Source organism: Scylla paramamosain, chromosome 15 (genome assembly GCF_035594125.1).
Source record: "Scylla paramamosain isolate STU-SP2022 chromosome 15, ASM3559412v1, whole genome shotgun sequence".
Taxonomy (NCBI): domain Eukaryota; kingdom Metazoa; phylum Arthropoda; class Malacostraca; order Decapoda; family Portunidae; genus Scylla; species Scylla paramamosain.
The window spans coordinates 3268512-3291029 of record NC_087165.1 but is presented as its reverse complement, the minus strand read 5'-3'; the positions used below and the strand labels follow the sequence as shown (position 1 = coordinate 3291029).

The window sequence follows — 22518 nt, the reverse complement described above, 5'->3', positions numbered from 1 at the left end:
CGCCCATGTTTCTGCTCCATATATCATTACCAATCTCATCCTTGATTTATATATCTTCACCTTTAGACTCTGACATTCTCTCAGCACAATATATTATAAATACATTCTTACAGCAGCAGGGTAATAGTTGTAGTGGTTGTATGTGTACAGTGTTGGTTTGAGTTCTGAGAAGTGTTGCTGGAGGCTGCTGCTGATGCCAAGGTGATGCTCAGATGAACTTGAGAGTAGACATCACTGGCTGCTGTAAGTGGCAACCAATTAGTGATGATCTGCAATAATAAAAAAAAGGCTCGCAGGAGGCCAGGAGTCAGTCTATAGTGGTGTCTTGCTCCATGCCACTTCTGTCACATTGTGGGTTGTGTCATTTCCACAGTACAGATAATATCTATATAGTGGTTATGCCTTCCTTGACCCTGAGTGGTTGTGTGGAGACTTGTAATGGTGTCAAGCTTGTTGTGCCCACATTTAGCCTTGTGCATTCTGTGTGGACAGCTGGGTGACTGACTCTGGTGCAGGGAGTGGTGCCTGTGGTGATCTGAGTCACAAGATAACTGTGTCTTGTTCTTTGGTGGCAAAATATACATCTGTGCTGTGCACATTAGTTTTTGCATGTCCTTGCCTTGGACTCCACTACTATGCCAAGCCCTTCAAGTTGCTTCCATCTGCGTCATGGTAAGTGTTCTCTTGACTATGTATGAGTTGCTGCCTGCTTGGGCAATAGTGTTACTAATGGTTCAGACAGGTGTGGGTGGCGATGGGTTATAACACACACACACACACACACACACACACACACACACAAAAGAAGAGTCATTGTTTGGGAGATATTAAGAAATACAGCTTTCCGCATCGAACGGTTGAAATATGGAATAACTTAAAAGAAGAGGTGGTTACGGCAAAGAGTGTGCACATGTTTAAAGAGAGATTGGACAAATTCGGGTATGGAGACAGGACTAATTGAGCTTTGGCTGGGACCCTGTACTATACAACAACTAGGTAAATACACACACACTGATAATATCAATGGGATATTATCAGCACAAGAAGAGTTAAATAATTTCCTAAGAGAAAATAAGCCTGACATTATGGGAATTGCTGAATCTAAATTAAGTGATGAAATTACTGCAGTTAATATTGGTGAAGAGAAGTACAACATGTGAATGAAGAATAGAAAAAAGAAACAGGGTGGTGGAGTAATGATGTTGACAAGGAAAGAGCTACAAGTGAAAGAAGTGTTTTTTGGAGAAAGAAATGAGGAAATGATTGAAGTGAAGATAAAACAGACAGAAGATGGCCTAAGGACCTTTGTTGTGGTATATGTCCCACCTCAGACAAGCTCATGGGATTTAGATGAATATAATACTCTGTTGGAAGAATCAAAAAATTTTTTTTTATCAGAATAATGAGTAAGAATGACAAGGTAGTTCTGCTAGGAGATTTTAACTGCAAAGAAGTTTGTTGGGATGATTTGACAACTATGGAAGGGGTCACGTCATGGGGATACACTCTCGACAATGGCAATGGAAAACACATTTACCCAGTGGGTTAGAGAAAATACAAGATACAGAGATAATGAAAAACCATCAAGACTAGATTTAGTATTTACAAAAGAACCAGAAATTGTTGATAATATGGAATACAAATGTCCAATAAGAAAAAGTGACCATGTGGTAATAGAACTAACCTTAAAAGAATTTAAAGAAGAATTAAGGAGAAACCTATGGATTGGAAGATTCAATTATAAGAAAGGAAAATTTGATCAGCTTAAGAAATACTTTGAAGAAACTGATCAGACTAAGTCAGGGAACTGGAAAGGAAATGGGAAGTATTTGTCGAAATATATAATGAAGGAGTGCAAAGATATATATACCAAAAGTAAGATGAAGAGAAGTTGGACATAAGGACTGGTTTAATAGATGTGAAATAAAAAAAAAAAAAAGATATTGCTTGGAAAAAATGGAAGAGAGGAAGAAGACAAAACTTGTGGGCAGAGTATAAGACAAAGAGAAATGAATATGTTAAGATATGAAGAGAAGAGTGTAGAAAATATGAGAAAGATATAATAGATAAATGCAAAGACCAACTAAAACTGTTCTACAGACATAGCAACAATAAAGTACAACAAAAGGAAATAATTAAAAAATTGGAGGTGGATGGCAAAGAATATGATGAGGTTGAGGATATGGTGGAGGTGATGAGTGATGATGCCTTTCAGTCAAACTTCACCAAAGAAAGCGAGTTTATAATACAAGAAAGTGAAGGAGCAGCAGTTAACTCTCTTGAACCGAAGAAATTAATGTAACTATCAATGAAATACAAGAAATGATGTGGAAGTTAGAAGCAGGTAAAGCACAGGGACCAGATGGTATATCAAACTGGATTTTATAGGAATCCAATAGTCAGTTGGCAGATAAAATACATTATATTGTAGAGAATTCATCACATGACAGCAAGGTACCAAGTGACTGGAAAAAGGCTGATATTGTACCAATATTTAAAGGAGGGTGTAAAAAAGACCCTCTGAATTATAGACCAATATCATTAACATCGATTGTGGCAAAAATATGAACAAATTGTGAAAGATACATGAATGAAATTTTTTGGAAGAAAATGGCACAATAACTGATAGACAATTTGGATTCCATAGAGGGAGATCATGTACAACTAATTTGATTTGTTTTTACTTGAGAATAATTGACATAGTAGTGAGATGGATGGGTAGATGGTATCTACCTGGATTTGAAAAAGGCCTTTGACAAGATGCCACATAAGGGACTCCTGTGGAAGATAAAGAACATTGGTGGAGTGAGAAGAGGACTCTTGAAGTGGATGGAAGACTTCCTAAGCAATAGAGAAATGAGAACAGCTATTAGAGATCAAAAATCATCTTAGAGAAAAGTAGCAAGTGGAGTACCTCAAGGTTCTGTACTGGCTCCAGTCATGTTCACTGTGTACATTATTGATATGACAGAAGGGGACAACAGTTATATGAGTTTATTTGCAGATGATGCTAAATTGATTAAAAAAAAAATAGAAATGGAGGAAGATCAGAAAGTTTTACAACAAGATTTGAACCTAAATGAAAAATGGAGCTGTAAATGGGAAATTAATTTTAATGCAAAGAAATGTAGCTTATTGGAATTTGGAAAGAATAAAAAAAGATCTCTGGTGTTTACAAGTTGGGAGATGACTATATTGGAAAAAACTAAGGAAAAAGATCTTGGGGTGATAGTAGCAGACACATTAACAGTTGATTACCATATAAACAAGATTGTTGGGGAAACAATGAATTTGCTAAGGAATATAAGAATTGCATTTGCATACTTGGATGAAGAAATGAATGAAACTAATTGTAAGAATGATTCATCCAAAATTGGAATATGAAGCTGTAGTATGGTCACCAAGTCTCAAGAAACACATCAGGAAACTGGAGAGGACACAAAGAGCAGCAACAAAGATGATCCGAAACTTAAGTGAAGAGACATACAAAATGAGACTAGAAAAACTAAACCATCCAACTTTGGAACAAAGAAGGGAGAGAGGAGACCTAATTACAATATATAGACTAATAGAAGGACTAGAAAAGCTGGACAGCAACAACATTGTGACGTGGGAAATGAGAAACACTAGAGGAAACGGAAAGAAACTGAAAAAGGAAATTTGTAGAAAAGATATCAAAAAGAATAGTCTTCCACAAAGAGTAGTTGATATATGGAAGTGTCTAAATAAAGATGTGGTATGAGTAAACACTATTCATAATTTCAAGGCCAAGTTAAATTATAATGGATACAGAGGACAGTATGACCATAGCGGGAGTTATGACACAACTAAGTAATCTCAAACAAACAAACAAACAAACAAACAAACAAACACACACACACACACACACACACACACACACACACACACACACACACACACACACACAGAGCCATGATAACAACAGAAAAGGATTAAAAAAAAAAAAGAAAAGAAAAATCATACAATATTATCATCAAGAATTTTCTTTCGCAGGAGACAGAAAAAAAGTATGCCCAGATTGGTGTTGTGGCACAAATTGTATATGCTAGTATGTGTACCTTGAGCACTCTCCACCAGAAAAAAAAAAAAAAAATCTAAGTGACACTATAAATACCAGACAAAAACAATCAACCTGTTCCAGATGATCTTGATCTCTTTCTGAGTGCCATGCATGTGTAGTAGCTGTGGGCCACAACTATGCTTACCTAGAAATCTCACCCAATTGTTAATGTGAGGTAATAAGGATACCAAAATCCAACAGAGGAGGATGTATTGTAGATGTATATAGAAGCAGTTAGGTTATAGGAAGACCCAGGAGAGTTAAGAAGTCTGAGGAACTGAGCTGGACCAATCACGAATTGCCAAGCTATGTGTGGATGGATACCACTGCCGTTCTCAGAACCATCAACGACCACAACTGCTCTCTCTCACTCCAGATAGCTACCAGGAAGGTTGTGCCACCCCAGCACCATCCAGCATGGTTTCTATTGGGTACTAGAGCAGAGACAGGAAGGCAGACAAGGTGAGTAGTGACCCAAGGGGTGACTACACATTCCTTAGTGGCAACAAAGGCCCAGCTGACGGTCTTACACTCCTGTAGGAGAGTCAAGACGGAGGTGTTGAGAGTGAGGTACCAAGGGATGCCACAAGGTGATGCCACACACCCTACAAGGACCTAGAGGAAGCCCAGCCTGGCCTTGCTGACTCCTGCAGCCTTCAGCTAAGGCCTAATGTCGTCACCTTGACTCCTGCTATACCACCCCCTACCAGGAAGGACGGCCACATGGTCGGTGGTACCCAAAGTCCTCCACCTCACCTGGACACCTACCTGCCTCCAGCTGCTACCCAAGACATCATCCAGCCACACCAAATGCAGATAAACTCTCCCAGGATCCTCAGTTGTGTCAGCTAGTTAGTTTAGTTAAGTCACTTGACAAAGTTAGGTATTCTCCTTGATCTGCTGCTATTAGTGTTGTTATAATTATTCCTTTGGTGGTGTTAACCCTGTGATGTGAGAGTGATAGAGTAAAGTGTTTATTTTCTTTATCTCTTTCTCATTTAGACCAGTTCTATAATTGTTTTGGAGGTTGAGAAGAGTATTTCAGACTTTTTTTGTCAGTTCTTTGTTTTTTTTTATTTATTGATCTATATTTTCATTCTTTTTTATTTAATTAAATATGTGAACATGAAAACAGCACATATTTTTGGTGGCAGTGATTAGTGGGATATTCTTACATTTCCCTCATGTTCTCCATGTCTTAGTTAGCAAGTAGTTAGTTTAGGTTTTATTAAGATTTTTTTTCAATTTCAGATTAGTTTAAGTTTATTTTGTTAGTTAAATTAATTTTTTTGCACCTATTTTTTGTGCTTTCATATTTTGTTGTGTATTTCTTGTATGTGTTTTGTTAGTGATAGCAGTTGATTAATAAGAGAACCAATGTGTAGAGCACTAACTGTAGGCCACAGCCATGTCCCTAACACCCTGGATATCGGGGATGAGACAGTCCACTTGGACCTATATCGAGATCCAGGGGCAAAGGCCATAGTTTCCTTGAAGATGAAAGAATTAATGCAGTGATGCAGAAGTATGATCTGGTAATTCTATGGATTGGCAATAATGACATCAAAAGAGAACAGTGTAGTCAGGGAGACTGCTAAGAACATCAGGAAGATAGGGCAGGCTATTGAGGACAGTTGTGAGGCAGAGGTGTGAACCTGCTTACTTGAGCCGTGGAAAACCTTGGTACATAGACATATAGATTTCATTCTGGGATCAAATAGTGGTGTTTAGGTGTTATTATAGTAATGCCAAAACCTAACCATTGTGGTATAATTTTTTTTTAGGAAAAAAAAGTGTTTCTTATATGGCAGGAAATAGGGTATATATATATATATATATATATATATATATATATATATATATATATATATATATATATATATATATATATATATATATATATATATATACGAGGTGTGTCATTAAAGTTCCAGGACTGGTGTCCTAAAAGATGAATTTCAAACCCAAGCCACAAACCACCATATTTCCCCTTCAAAGTAATCCTTCTGGAGTATACAACTGCGCTCCCAACCCTCTACAGTCACTAATCTTTTTCTTACGTGCTTTTAAAATCATGTCCTCTGTTGCAGGTCGTTTAACAATGAGCGCTGAACAGCGAACAAACTTGAAGTTTTTGGTGCAGTTGGGGAAAACGCCGTCAGAAGCACTGGGTATGCTGCAAAAAGTGTACGGGGATGAGACAATGTCACGCTCACGTGTTTTTGAGTGGTGCAAGAGGTTCAAAGAGGGCCGGGAGGACGTGGAAGATGACCCCAGGAGTGGAAGACCCTCAACGAGCAGGAATGAGGCCAATGTTGAGCGTGTCAAGCAGATGGTGCGTGACGATCGTCGGTTGACTGTTCGAAAGATCGCAGATGAGCTTGGCATGAACCACAACAGCGTGTGGAAGATTATCACTGAAGATCTGGGCATGCGGAAAGTCTGTGCGAAGATGGTGCCGAGACTCCTGAACGATGACCAGAAGGGACGACGCATGCAGGTGTGTCAGGACATCCTCGAGCGTCTGGAAACTGAACCAGACTTGCTCAGGAGAGTCATCACCGGCGATGAGTCCTGGGTATTTGAGTACGACCCGGAGACCAAACGCCAGAGCCTTCAATGGAAGAGTCCGGCGTCGCCACGGCCGAAGAAAGCAAGGCAGTCCAGGTCCAGCTTCAAGGTCATGTTGATCGCTTTCTTCGATGTGAGGGGCATCGTCCACTGCGAGTTCTTGCCACAGGGCCAGACAGTCAACCAACATGTGTACAAAGAAGTACTGCGGCGTCTGCTTCGTGCAGTGCGCGAGAAGAGGCGGGAGTTGTGGCAGGGCAACTCGTGGCTGCTTCACCACGACAATGCGCCTGCTCACAATGCCCTGAGCATCAGAGAGTTCTTGGCCAAGAAGAACATCGCCGTGCTGGAGCAACCGCCCTACTCACCTGACCTCGCTCCGTGCGACTTCTTCCTCTTCCCCAAGCTCAAGGAGGTCATGAAGGGGACCCGTTTTGATGATGCGGACGACATCAAAAAGGCCGTGACGACGGAGCTGAGGAGCATCCCGCAAGAATCCTTCCAGCAGTGCATGCAAGCCTGGCAGAGAAGGATGGACAAGTGCATGCGGTGCCAGGGGGATTACTTCGAAGGAGATACGAGTTGTGGCAGGACTGGTGTGTCATTAAAGTTCCAGGACTGGTGCCACACAAGTTTTATTTCACATCCAGGCTACAAACTATAGGTTATCTCCTTCGAAGTAATCCCCCTGGCACCGCATGCACTTGTCCATCCTTCTCTGCCAGGCTTGCATGCACTGCTGGAAGGATTCTTGCGGGATGCTCCTCAGCTCCGTCGTCACGGCCTTTTTGATGTCGTCCGCATCATCAAAACGGGTCCCCTTCATGACCTCCTTGAGCTTGGGGAAGAGGAAGAAGTCGCACGGAGCGAGGTCAGGTGAGTAGGGCGGTTGCTCCAGCACGGCGATGTTCTTCTTGGCCAAGAACTCTCTGATGCTCAGGGCATTGTGAGCAGGCGCATTGTCGTGGTGAAGCAGCCACGAGTTGCCCTGCCACAACTCCCGCCTCTTCTCGCGCACTGCACGAAGCAGACGCCGCAGTACTTCTTTGTACACATGTTGGTTGACTGTCTGGCCCTGTGGCAAGAACTCGCAGTGGACGATGCCCCTCACATCGAAGAAAGCGATCAACATGACCTTGAAGCTGGACCTGGACTGCCTTGCTTTCTTCGGCCGTGGCGACGCCGGACTCTTCCATTGAAGGCTCTGGCGTTTGGTCTCCGGGTCGTACTCAAATACCCAGGACTCATCGCCGGTGATGACTCTCCTGAGCAAGTCTGGTTCAGTTTCCAGACGCTCGAGGATGTCCTGACACACCTGCATGCGTCGTCCCTTCTGGTCATCGTTCAGGAGTCTCGGCACCATCTTCGCACAGACTTTCCGCATGCCCAGATCTTCAGTGATAATCTTCCACACGCTGTTGTGGTTCATGCCAAGCTCATCTGCGATCTTTCGAACAGTCAACCGACGATCGTCACGCACCATCTGCTTGACACGCTCAACATTGGCCTCATTCCTGCTCGTTGAGGGTCTTCCACTCCTGGGGTCATCTTCCACGTCCTCCCGGCCCTCTTTGAACCTCTTGCACCACTCAAAAACACGTGAGCATGACATTGTCTCATCCCCGTACACTTTTTGCAGCATACCCAGTGCTTCTGACGGCGTTTTCCCCAACTGCACCAAAAACTTCAAGTTTGTTCGCTGTTCAGCGCTCATTGTTAAACGACCTGCAACAGAGGACATGATTTTAAAAGCACGTAAGAAAAAGATTAGTGACTGTAGAGGGTTGGGAGCGCAGTTGTATACTCCAGAAGGATTACTTTGAAGGGGAAATATGGTGGTTTGTGGCTTGGGTTTGAAATTCATCTTTTAGGACACCAGTCCTGGAACTTTAATGACACACCTCGTATATATATATATATATATATATATATATATATATATATATATATATATATATATATATATATATATATATATATATATATATATATATATATATATATATATATATATATGCGTGTGTGTGTGTGATTCACCTACAGTCGTCTGCTGGTCACCCAGCCAGCTGTTCCCCAACTGAAAGAGCTCAGAGCTCATAGTGACCAATCTTTGGGTAGGACTGAGACCACTGACACACCACACACCGGGACAGCGAGGTCATAACTCCTCGGGTTACGTCCCGTACTTACTTGCTGCTAGGTGAACAGAGGCTACACATCAAGGCTCGCCCATTTGCCTCACAGCGCCTGGGATTCGAACCCAGGCCTTCTCGGTTGTGAGCTGAGCATGCTAACCAATACACTAAGCGGTGTGTGTGTGTGTGTGTGTGTGTGTGTGTGTTTATATATATATATATATATATATATATATATATATATATATATATATATATATATATATATATATATATATATATATATATATATATTGTTACAACCACAGATTCCACCCCTCTCACAGCTGCCTTTAGCTCAGCTAGCTTCCCCAGACTAGACTAGACTACATACCACTTATGTAATCTAATGAGGGGCTCACCTACAGGTTGATAGGGTCCTACTGGACTCCTGTAGCCATATGTATATATATATATATATATATATATATATATATATATATATATATATATATATATATATATATATATATATATATATATATATATATATATATTATATGTTGTCGCAACACCAGGTTCAGCCCTCCCCTCATGGCTGCCACTACCTCGGGTCAGCCTCCTGCGCGGTCTGGTCCAGGGCCCACAGTCTCTTGTGGTAAATTAAATGAGACTGCCGTTCTGTCTTAACCCAAGCATGGAGAAAGGAATAACAATCATCTCAACAGACAATGAACACTTCAGTTGCTGGGAAAGAATAGTATAACCACATTCTAGGACACACGTATGACAAAGGACAAACAACCATGAGGAATATAATATTCTACGAGGTACCACCCTCTCAAGACAAAAAAACACCCATGCTCACAGAATATTACCTCCTGCTGAATGGTACCATTTACAGCCTTCCTGAAAATGGGTCAATACAACCCAGAAATGGTAAAATCCAAGGAGGTAACAGACTCTACTGTACTGCACACACACACACACACACACACACACACACACACACACACACACACACACACACACACACACCGTGTAGTGTAGTGGTTAGCATGCTTGGCTCATAACCAAGAAGGGCTGGGTTCTAATCCCGAATGCGGCAAGGCAAATGGGTGAGCCTCTTAATGTGTAGCTTCTGTTCATCTAGCAGCAAGTAGGTACGGGATGTAACCCGAGGGATTGTGACCTTGCTGTCCCGGTGTGTGGTGTGTGTAAATGATCTCAGTCCTACCCAAGGATCAGTCACTATGAGCTCTGAGCTCTTTCCGTAGGGGAATGGCTGGCTGGGTGACCAGAAGACAACCATAGGTGAATCACACACACACACACACACACACACACACACACACACACCTAGTCAAATATTTGTGAGGTAATCTATATGTATTTACACAAAACATAATTTAATTCCAGAATGTGACATTAGCCAGCCATGAGCAGTGAGCATCTGAACAAACACTAAACAATGAAGAGTAACATAGGAATCAAGTGAAATATCATTCCAGCTGATAAAGCATGTGTGGTCCAACATAAGTTGGTCAAGTAAGGAGCCCACTCCAGCTTTTCTTTGGAGGTGTGTGTGTGACATTGGCATCCCCATCCGCCATTTGCCCCTGCCATGTGGCCAGAACAGCACAAATGAGGGTGTGAATACATGCATCATAAAACACTTACAGACATGACCTGACAACATAAAAAATCTTACGAAAGTGCTGCAACACACACACACACACACACACACACACACACACACACACACACACACACACACACACACACACACACCAAGAAAACAAGTTAACCATACGGTGAAAATTTTTAGTCGTCCACAAGGCTAGTGGCCGGTGACTTGGCGCCGCACCCCTGAGGGCATACATGCTGCCCTACACACCCAGGATAAGTGTTGCACTGCAAGGAGGGAACACAGTCAATACAGAAAAGCAAGTTGCAGCCGAAGAGGAAAAGGATCAGAGAGGAACAATACTAACCAGAGGAGTTTAACTGTATATCTGACATGCAGGCTTCTGTAGTGTTAGGGTGATTGCTGACTCCAGGGCCGTGTGTGTGTGTGTGTGTGTGTGTGTGTGTGTGTGTGTGTGTGTGTGTGTGTGTGTGTGTGTGTGTGTGTGTGTGTGTGTGTGTGTGTGTGTGATGTTATTTACCTGTTGATAGTTGACTCCTGTCACTTGCTGATGCTTCCTCTAGTTTCCTGGAACAAAAGTAAATTTTGTGAGAGAGAGAGAGAGAGAGAGAGAGAGAGAGAGAGAGAGAGAGAGAGAGAGAGAGAGAGAGAGAGAGAGAGAGAGAGAGAGAGAGAGAGAGAGAGAGAGAGAGAGAGAGAGAGAGAGAGAGAGAGAGAGAGAGAGAGAGAGAGAGAAAATACATTGGAAACCTGTATGTGCATTCACACTGATGATAAAATATGGATGAACTACCTCCTGCAACATACATATTTGCAACATACATTTTAAACAACTGCATGAGCAGGAAGAATATAGTGAACATACAATAAAAGACTGGAGAACATGGTAGTGTCCAGTGCTCCGTATCACTCCACTGCAGTGTTACCCAAATAAGAAACTACAATGAATATAATAAAGCTTTATAAAGTGAAACTGATGCCATTTTAAAACTTGACATCATATATAACAAGTAACATAAAATATTCTTATCTGCATCTGTGAGATTTGTTTAATGTTCTCATATATATGTGTTTTTAATTTCACTTCACAACATTCAACTGATGTCACGAATGATAGTCAGTGAGATGTCAGTGCCAGCAACCACTTGCTAGTTGATTGCTTGACCCCACCATGTCCACAAACTACAATTTCCATTCAACTGTTCTTCTCTGCTGGTCATGACTTTTCCTTCCAGGTATTTTGGTAAGTTAATTTTCTAAGATTTGAGAGAGGTGTTGACATTTCTTATTGATAAATTTTCTTTTAACAAAATTAAAGGACAGATCTGTTATGATTTCAAACAGAAAACAAAAAGTATGTGTTTCAAGAGATGGAAGACTGAGGTACTGTTTGTAGTTTGCCTCTCTTGGGCAGCAAGGCAGCATGAAGAGTTGAAGCACAGTTTACAAGCTTTGGAGTTAGAGGAAGTATAAGTATGCCTTCATGGTAGTCATAATGACATGTTATGCATTGTGTAAAGCAATGGATGTACTAGTCATTCCACTGAGAAACAGAATAGTCTTACGTCCTCCCACACTACAGGGGCGTAATGCTAAAGGTGCCTTCACTCTGGTGGTCCAGTGACAGCATTGGAATGAAATGACATTATATGAAAGTAACATGTATTGTGATCTGCAGTGCTCAATACAGAAAATAGAAAAGGGGTTATAATTTACGAAAAAGGTCTAAAATGTCTAAAATCAGAATAGTCAATGAAAGAAGATTCTGGCAAAACCTGGTGGTGAACAATGAAATCTCCATGAATGAAAATTTCTGCAAGTGAAAAAAAATGCTGAGAAAATGTTCCACTTTGGAAGTTAGACAAATAATTTTATACAGGTGGAGGAATTAGGCAAGAGATACATGACAGATAAATTTAATGAGTGATGATGAAGTCTTAGAAAGTTGGTGTAAAATTTACAAAGTTCAAAAGTTTGGACATGAGATCTAATGAACTGTTTGACATGGGGACATTTTGTGGTCCTCTCCACAGATAGGGATTTTCATAACGATAATCTTGACTTAAGAGATTGGGCAAGTGTTTCTATTGCTTGTAGTGTACTACTGCAAATAGTAGAATATGTCTTTAGAGTGAAACTTGCAGATTCTCTCTGTGTTACTAAGATGTGAAGGGAAATGGACAGAAAAGACACAGGAAGGGGCAAGAGCATGCTTGCAGCACCCTCTCACACTTTGGTATGTAATATGAGTATGTCTGTGGGAGCAGCAGGTGTTTAGCAAAACCTAAACAACACTGAGGTTATGGTCACTTTAAATCTTTCTGCTTCTTGGCTATACCTCTCTCTCTCTCTCTCTCTCTCTCTCTCTATATATATATATATTTTTTTTTTTTTATGTAGGAAGGACACTGGCCAAGGGCAACAAAAATCAATCTAATAAAAAAATGCCCACTGAAATGCCAGTCCCATAAAAGGGTCAAAGCAGTGGTCAAAAATTGATGGATAAGTGTCTTGAAACCTCCCTCTTGAAGGAATTTAAGTCATAGGAAGGTGGAAATACAGAGGCAGGCAGGGAGTTCCAGAGTTTACCAGAGAAAGGGATGAATGAGAATACTGGTTAACTCTTGCGTTAGAGAGGTGGACAGAATAGGGGTGAGAGAAAGAAGAAAGTCTTGTGCAGCGAGGCCGCGGAAGGAGGGGAGGCATGCAGTTAGCAAGATCAGAAGAGCAGTTAGCATGAAAACAGTGGTAGAAGACAGCTAGATATGCAACATTGCGGCGGTGAGAGAGAGTCTGAAGACAGTCAGTTAGAGGAGAGGAGTTGATGAGATGAAAAGCTTTTGATTCCACCCTGTCTAGAAGAGCAGTATGAGTGGAACCCCCCAAACCTAAGAAGCATACTCCATACATGGACGGATAAGGCCCTTGTACAGAGTTAGCAGCTGGGGGGGTGAGAAAAACTGGCGGAGACGTCTCAGAACACCTAACTTCATAGAAGCTGTTTTAGCTAGAGATGAGATGTGAAGTTTCCAGTTCAGATTATAAGTAAAGGACAGGCCAAAGATGTTCAGTGTAGAAGAGGGGGACAGTTGAGTGTCACTGAAGAAGAGGGGATAGTTGTCTGGAAGGTTGTGTCGAGTTGATAGATGGAGGAATTGAGTTTTTGAGGCATTGAACAATACCAAGTTTGCTCTGCCCCAATCATAAATTTTAGAAAGATCAGAAGTCAGGCGTTCTGTGGCTTCCCTGCGTGATATGTTTACCTCCTGAAGGGTTGGACGTCTATGAAAAGACGTGGAAAAGTGCAGGGTGGTATCATCAGGGTAGGAGTGGATAGGACAAGAAGTTTGGTTTAGAAGATCATTAATGAATAATAAGAAGAGAGTGGGTGACAGGACAGAACCCTGAGGAACACCACTGTTAATAGATTTAGGGGAAGAACAGTGACCGTCTAACACAGCAGCAATAGAACGGTCAGAAAGGAAACTTGAGATGAAGTTTTTTTTTTTTTTTATGTAGGAAGGATACTGGCCAAGGGCAACAAAAATCTAATAAAAAAAAAAATGCCCACTGAAATGCTCGTCCCATAAAAGGGTCAAAGCAGTGGTCAAAAATTGGTGGATAAGTGTCTTGAAACCTCCCTCTTGAAGGAATCCAAGTCATAGGAAGGCGGAAATACAGAAGCAAGCAGGGAGTTCGAGTTTACCAGAGAAAGGGATGAATGATTGAGAATACTGGTTAACTCTTGCGTTAGAGAGGTGGACAGAATAGGGGTGAGAGAAAGAAGAAAGTCTTGTGCAGCGAGGCCGCGGAAGGAGGGGAGGCATGCAGTTAGCAAGATCAGAAGAGCAGTTGGCATGAAAATAGCGGTAGAAGACAGCTAGATATGCAACATTGCGGCGGTGAGAGAGGGGCTGAAGACAGTCAGTTAGAGGAGAGGAGTTGAAGAGACGAAAAGCTTTTGATTCCACCCTGTCTAGAAGAGCAGTATGAGTGGAACCCCCCCAGACATGTGAAGCATACTCCATACATGGACGGATAAGGCCCTTGTACAGAGTTAGCAGCTGGGGAGGTGAGAAAAACTGGCGCAGACGTCTCAGAACACCTAACTTCATAGAAGCTGTTTTAGCTAGAGATGAGATGTGAAGTTTCCAGTTCAGATTATAAGTAAAGGACAGACCAAGGATGTTCAGTGTAGAAGAGGGGGACAGTTGAGTGTCATTGAAGAAGAGGGGATAGTTGTCTGGAAGGTTGTGTTGAGTTGATAGATGGAGGAATTGAGTTTTTGAGGCATTGAACAATACCAAGTTTGCTCTGCCCCAATCAGAAATTTTAGAAAGATCAGAAGTCAGGCGTTCTGTGGCTTCCCTGTGTGAAATGTTTACCTCCTGAAGGGTTGGACGTCTATGAAAAGACGTGGAAAAGTGCAGGGTGGTATCATCAGCGTAGGAGTGGATAGGACAAGAAGTTTGGTTTAGAAGATCATTAATGAATAATAAGAAGAGAGTGGGTGACAGGACAGAACCCTGAGGAACACCACTGTTAATAGATTTAGGAGAAGAACAGTGACCGTCTACCACAGCAGCAATAGAACGGTCAGAAAGGAAACTTGAGATGAAGTTACAGAGAGAAGGATAGAAACCGTAGGAGGGTAGTTTGGAAATCAAAGCTTTGTGCCAGACTCTATCAAAGGCTTTTGAGATGTCCAAGGCAACAGCAAAAGTTTCACCAAAGTCTCTAAAAGAGGATGATCAAGACTCAGTAAGGAAAGCCAGAAGATCACCAGTAGAGTGGCCTTGATGGAACCCATACTGGCGATCAGATAGAAGGTTGTGAAGTGATAGATGTTTAAGAATCTTCCTGTTGAGGATAGATTCAAAAACTTTAGATAAGCAGGAAATTAAAGCAATAGGACGGTAGTTTGAGGGATTAGAACGGTCACCCTTTTTAGGAACAGGTTGAATGTAGGCAAACTTTCAGCAAGAAGGAAAGGTAGATGTTGACAGACAGAGCTGAAAGAGTTTGACTAAGCAAGGTGCAAGCACGGAGGCACAGTTTCGGAAAACAATAGGAGGGACCCCATCAGGTCCATAAGCCTTCCGAGGGTTTAGGCCAGCGAGGGCATGGAAAACATCATTGCGAAGAATTTTAATAGGTGGCATGAAGTAGTCAGAGGGTGGAGGAGAGGGAGGAACAAGCCCAGAATCGTCCAAGGTAGAGTTGTTAGCAAAGATTTGAGCAAAGAGTTCAGCTTTAGAAATAGATGTGATAGCAGTGGTGCCATCTGATTGAAATAGAGGAGGGAAAGAAGAATTAAAGTTATTGGAGATATTTTTGATCACGAGGGGAGTTAGATCTTGAAAGGTTTTGACATTTTCTGTTAATGAAGGAGTTTTTGGCTAGTTGGAAAACAGACTTGGCATGGTTCTGGGCAGAAATATAAAGTGCATGAGATTCTGGTGATGGAAGGCTTAAGTACCTTTTGTGGGCCACCTCTCTATCATGTATAGAACGAGAACAAGCTGTGTTAAACCAAGGTTTAGAAGATTTAGGACAAGAAAAAGAGTGAGGAATGTATGCCTCCATGCCAGACACTATCACCTCTGTTATGCGCTCAGCACACAAAGACGGGTCTCTGACACGGAAGCAGTAATCATTCCAAGGAAAATCAGCAAAATACCTCCTCAGGTCCCCCCAACTAGCAGAGGCAAAACGCCAGAGGCACCTTCGCTTAGGGGGATCCTGAGGAGGGATTGGAGTGATAGGACAAGATAAAGATATGAGATTGTGATCGGAGGAGCCCAACGGAGAAGAAAGGGTGACAGCATAAACAGAAGGATTAGAGGTCAGGAAAAGGTCAAGAATGTTGGGCGTATCTCCAAGACAGTCAGGAATACGAGTAGGGTGTTGCACCAATTGCTCTAGGTCATGGAGGATAGCAAAGTTGTAGGCTAGTTCACCAGGATGGTCAGTGAAGGGAGTGGAAAGCCAAAGCTGGTGATGAACATTGAAGTCTCCAATAATGGAGATCTCTGCAAAAGGGAAGAGGGTCAGAATGTGCTCCACTTTGGAAGTTAAGTAGTCAAAGAATTTCTTATAGTCAGAGGAGTTAGGTAAGAGGTATACAGCACAGATAAATTTAGTATGAGAATGACTCTGTAGTCGTAGCCAGATGGTGGAAAACTCGGAAGATTCAAGAGCATGGGCACGAGAGCAGGTTAAGTCATTGCGCACATAAACGCAGCATCCAGCTTTGGATCGAAAATGAGGATAGAGAAAGTAGGAGAGAACAGAAAAGGGTCTACTGTCAGTTGCCTCAGACACCTGAGTTTCAGTGAGGAAAAGAAGATGAGGTTTAGAAGAGGAGAGGTGGTGTTCTACAGATTGAAAATTAGATCTTAGACTGCGAATGTTGCAGAAGTTAATGAAGAAAAAGTTGAGGGGGGTGTCAAGACACTTAGGGTCGTCGACAGAAAGGCAGTCTGACCTGGGGACATTTATGGTCCCCTCCCCAGATGGGGACTCCGAGGCTGGTGTAGGAGTCGCCATGATGATTTTAAAATTTTTGAGAGAAGGGTGTGTGTGTTATTAGGTGCTTGTAGTTTTGTGTGGAAGAAGAGAGTTGTCTTTAGAGGGCAGGCTGTAACTGCCCCCTTGTGTTGTGAGACACAAAGGGAAACGTTCAGTGAGGTCACAGCTGGGTTTAATGATAAGTTCACAGCACCCCCTGAACAGTGCTTTAGACCTCACTGGGAGTAATTATCGTTTCGGCAGGTGTCTACTGCCTATATATATATATATATATATATATATATATATATATATATATATATATATATATATATATATATATATATACCGAATGTCTCCCTTTCTGAACAACTCAGTTTTCGAACAAAATTGTTACCTCATAATTGCTTCGGTTGCTGTACCATAATTCAGTTTTTTAACATACTTGATTTCAAATACTACAAGATATAGCAAAAGCTGCCGTTTATTACTAACTTATAATTTCTATAAATATTTCCTTTGTTTTTATACATTTGGCGGAGAGCCACAGAGTGTAAGACAGTAATTCATTACAGTAAAATCCCTCTCATCCGGCATTCGAGTATCCGGCAGCTTCAAGTATCCAGCACATTTTTCCCCGAGCCTTAAAATCAATAAAAAATCAATGTGTACTCATAAAATTGATTAAAATTCCTGCGCGAGGCATACTTTGTCCCCTCGCCACCAGAGCGCACTGCTTCGCGCCACCCGCAGCCCACTGCACTGTGTTTACTCAGTGACTCAGTCCCGCATGTGCACTGTTTATCGCCTGACGCCTTCATCATGCCTAAAGTTGTAGAAAAGAGGAAGTGTGTTGTGCTTACACTTAAGCAGCTGATCAGATCAGCTGCTGATTAAGATCAGCTGATCTTTGTTATGGTAAGATGCATGAGTGTAGGGTGGTGATTGTGGACATAATTTCACTTCTATTCAAGTATCCGGCAATATTCAAGTATCCGGCATGTCGGCGGTCCCGTTGATGGCAGATAAGAGGTATTTTACTGTATTTGAAATAAATTAAATGTGATCCAATTAAAGAAGTTGAAGAACCTTGATGTAAACAAACAAGGTTTGCCGCTCAGGAATAATCTTGAGCTTTCTGTGGTTCTCTTTATGACCCACAACACCATCAATACTGCACAACTGCATTTTCCCAGCTGGAAGATGTCTAAGTGTTACGATCATCTTCATTTTGGCAGATAGTGGGTTGCTCCTCTGTTTCACTCTATATATAGCTTCCCTCCCTCACTTGATTGGTGACATATAGCTTCCCTCCCTCACTTGATTGGTGACAAAGAGAATACCTGCATGGTCTTTTGATGAGTTTTGTGTCATAAAGTTCATTCAATACATCCTTTCTGGATAAAAAAAATTCCTAAGCTGGAGATGTTGTGGAGTGGTCATCTTAGCAGTGGGAGTGTTAGTCATTACCAGCTAAGACAAGGTGGACTGGTTTCTGAGAATGGATTAACCTATTTTACATTGATTCGTATGGGGAAAATTGTTTTGGTTTTCAAACATTTCGGATTTTGGACAGAATGCAGAAATGAATTACTGTATTTGATGGTTCATAAGATGCATGGGCTCATAAGATGCACCCAGTTTTGGCAGACATTGAAATAAAAAAAAAAAAAAAAAAAAAAAGATTTCAGCTCTGAATATGAAGTGAAGGATTTTACCTGACGTTTGAAGACCCTCACATGCATTTAGATCATTATTAGATCCCAATATTTTACATTTAAAAATTCTAATATTTGCTAGTAGCCTACATACCAATCCTGTTGTGAGATGTAAACATGTACCTGGCATATGGCATCGGCAGTGACTGTAAGAGACTACAGGGGTAATAAAGTTTATTTATAAGAATGTTAAATGACAGGTGCAATTTTAATTGTATGAAAGTGTGTCTTACCTTGGCATCACACTGCAAAGAAGCAGTGAAGCTCTGCCTAACCGACCTCGTGTCTGTTTTGGTACATGCAGTACATGGTGTATGGTCATTTAGGCAAATTCTTCCTGACTGGTGTCATTCAATGTGAATTACTGGTAAGTATGACCTATTATATATTGTTAACTTGAAAGAAAGAGTTGTTTTGTGGTGTAGTACCAAACATCACTTTGTTTACATATGCAAAGATGTCTGGGTTTGATTTTAGCGCCTCTGTTGCCATAAACATACCACCAAGCACTGCCTCAATGCTGAACCTTGGACTCATAGGACACAGGCTCATTTCCTGAGACCTTTTTTTTTTTTTTTTTTTTTTTGAGAAAAGGTGCGTCTTATGAGCCATCAAATACGGTAAGTTAGAAAACCGAGGTTCCAGAGTGTGTGTGTGTGTGTGTGTGTGTGTGTGTGTGATATATGAGGGCATCAGGACCATTGAGGCTCAAGCACCACCTCCCCAAATATAGAGTTACACATATCAAAAGAACTGGCATTTCTCCCTCTGTCTAGCAATGACATTTGCAACACTGTTTTCCAGCTTCCATATGGTTGAAAATCCTGTAGTAGTAAGTGGAGTCACAGCTTATTGACTTGGGATTCATGTGTTGTGTGCAGTGGTTGAGCTGAGGGGCACATTAATTCAGGACCAACCAGGCTGAAGTCCAGAGAGAGGGAGCCAGGCAGTGGGAGTATGTGACACACAAAACATAATCATCTCTCGCCCAATCAGCATTTTCTCCATAAGAAATGCATCATCCGTAGCCAATCACCATTCTGCTTACTACCCTTCCTCATGCTTCCTTCCCCAGTCCTGCTCAAACCTCCTTCATACCCAATCTTTTCCTCCAACTAACCAGTACCACTTGTTAATCCTTTGTCTTACCATCATTACTAACTCATTATTTTAATGACTTCCTCTAACATAACAATGATTCATCTCCAGCTTAAAATTTTTTTATCCAGAAAGGATGTATTAAATGAACTTAGTGACACAAAAGTCATCAAAAGACCATGCATGCATTCCTTTTCTCACCAATCAAGTGAGGGAAGCCTTACAGAGTGACAGATAAGAGCAACCCACTCACCGCCAAAATGAAGGTGATCATAACACTAGGACATCTTTCTGCTGGGAAAATCTACTGGGAATATGCAGTTGTGCAGTAGTGATGGCATTGTGGGGTCATAGAGAGAGCCACAGGAGCTTCAGGATTACTCCTGAGTGACAAACCTTGTTTGTTTACATCGAGGTTCCTCAACAGGATCGCATTTAACTTATTTCAAATATTGAAATACCATCTTACCCTCTGTGTCTCTCCTCCAAATGTATAAAAATGAAGGAAATATTTGTAGAAACTATAAACTACTAATAAATGGCAGCTTTTGCTGCACTGTGTGTGTGTGTGTGTGTGTGTGTGTGTGCATATATATATATATATATATATATATATATATATATATATATATATATATATATATATATATATATATATATATATATATATATATATATATATATATATGTATATACTCGTATATATAGTGGAACCTTGGTTACCAAACGTCTCCCTTTCTGAACAATTCTGTTTTTGAACAAAAATTTTAATTTGTAATTGCTTTGGTTGCCATATCATAATTCATACCATAATATATATATATATATATATATATATATATATATATATATATATATATATATATATATATATATATATATATATATATATATATATATATATATATATATATATTCTACATTAGTTATAAGAGTCATAAGATCCAAATATTTCCGTACTCCATGGAAAATAGACTGTATGCACATATTGATGGAGAGGGTGTGATAAAAAAAAAAAGTATCACATTCCGTTTCTGGCAATTTATTGATAAGTAGTAAAGCTGTACAAAGTGAAAGCTTAATCCTTCTCTCCCTCTCTGATCTGATACAATCTCTGTCCCTACTGATCACCATCAACCACATTGTGTTCACTGCTGTTATGTTACTTTGGATGTACAGAAAAGTACTGTTGATTTGGCAGGCACGTGTTTATGTCTAAATGATAATGATTTATTATTGTTATTATTATTATTATTGTTATTATTATTATTATTATTATTATTATTATTATTATTATAGTTATTATTATTATTATTATTATTACTACTATTTTTAATTCCGAGCTTAAATACATCTGTGTCTATAAGTGTGTTTGTGTGTGTGTGTGTGTGTGTGTGTGTGTGTGTGTGTGTGTGTGTGTGTGTGTGTGTGTGTGTGTGTGTGTGTGTGTGTGTGTGTGTGCTTATGATACAAATAGACAATGAATTCAACTACCAGGTAGATAAGAAGGTAATACCGTTCAATACCAAACATCTTCACCAGCCTTCTTCTGCTAAGATAAAATTGGCCACATAATGGTCTATGGTTTCTAGTGGAATGCACTTCCCCTTCACCTTGCCTTGGGAAGGAAATCTTTCTGGCTTGCTGCTGGTGTTCTACATATGCCATTACCAGTATGCTGCTGCTGCTACCACCACCACCACCACCACCACCACCACCACTACTACTACTACTACTACTACTACTACTACTACTACTACTACTACTGCTGCTGCTGCTGCTGCTGCACTTTAGTAATTATATGAGATTCAACAAAGGCAAACTATAAATTTCCTTGGTGATACTTAACAAAAGAAAAAATAACAAATGGAATCAATAAAACAGACCACTGGTTCCCAAACTTTTTCAGGTCATTACCCACTTTTCATACATGATCCTTGTCCATGGCCCACCACCAAGCATAACCCATGACTACAGTGACTGTCAATGGTCCTACATTCATTAGGTCTATATAAAAACCACTCTAGTAAATACTGTAATTTTACTGATTCCATGTTATTTTTTCTTTTGTTAAGTATTAATAAATAAATTTATAGTTTGCCTTTGTTGAATCTCATATAATTACTAAAGTGGTACTAAAGAAGTAACATAATGCACATAAAAAAATGTCTATACTTAGAGTAATCAATAAATGGCATTATTGCAGAAAGCTGTTTCAACAATAAACAAACAAAAACTAAATAAAACAAAATTCCACGGGTTAAAAAGTGTATTAATCCTATGCCATATGATCTGATCTTTCAATCAGACAAATCTGATTACTTTATAATTCTGAAGTGAAATGTGACCATAGGGAGTCATAAGTAACTGCCACAACCATGGCCTTCAGTGGCCACACACCCACCTCCTCTCAGATCATTTCCTACTGAACTTTCATGCCAGGTTCATGTTTCCTTCACTTGAATCCCCATTCCACCCAGTGTGACAGATGATGTTGCAGATTGTCAACAAACTTCTTGATTCATAGTTTTTATTTCACTTAAAGCACACCATAGGTCATGTTTCACTTCAAGTCTGTTGTGATATTTTCTTTTAATGTGGAGTAGCTGAGAGAATGCAGTCTCTCTGGAATAAGTTGATTAAAATGGTAGGAGGTGTCAAAAAGCTATCTGTCTATGAAGTCTAGCCATTTGTACTGAACCTGTAATTTCCCTCCACTGGCTGCCTACCCTCTAAACACTTTTAATTTAATATATACATATCCTCAGATTATGGCCC

General features: G+C 40.6%; 1 protein-coding gene across 8 annotated transcripts in view; it reads right to left on the bottom strand.

The window, feature by feature from the left end:
- LOC135107278 (hexosaminidase D-like) overlaps positions 1-22518 on the bottom strand; it is a 165711-nt gene that overhangs the window by 54032 nt on the left and 89161 nt on the right. For 4 of the 8 annotated variants that reach the window (XR_010271683.1, XR_010271682.1, XM_064016946.1 and 1 more), the window contains one exon: positions 10935-10981. The exons of 1 other annotated variant lie outside the window; for it this stretch is intronic. Coding sequence is in view for 4 of the 7 variants with exons in the window: in XM_064016942.1 (XP_063873012.1) it covers positions 10935-10981 (47 nt within the window). In the remaining 3 variants the exon portion in view is untranslated. Of the gene's footprint in view, positions 1-10579; positions 10681-10934; positions 10982-22518 lie in introns of all 8 variants that reach the window. 3 more of the 8 variants (XM_064016944.1, XM_064016943.1, XM_064016945.1) reach the window with 1 other exon arrangement.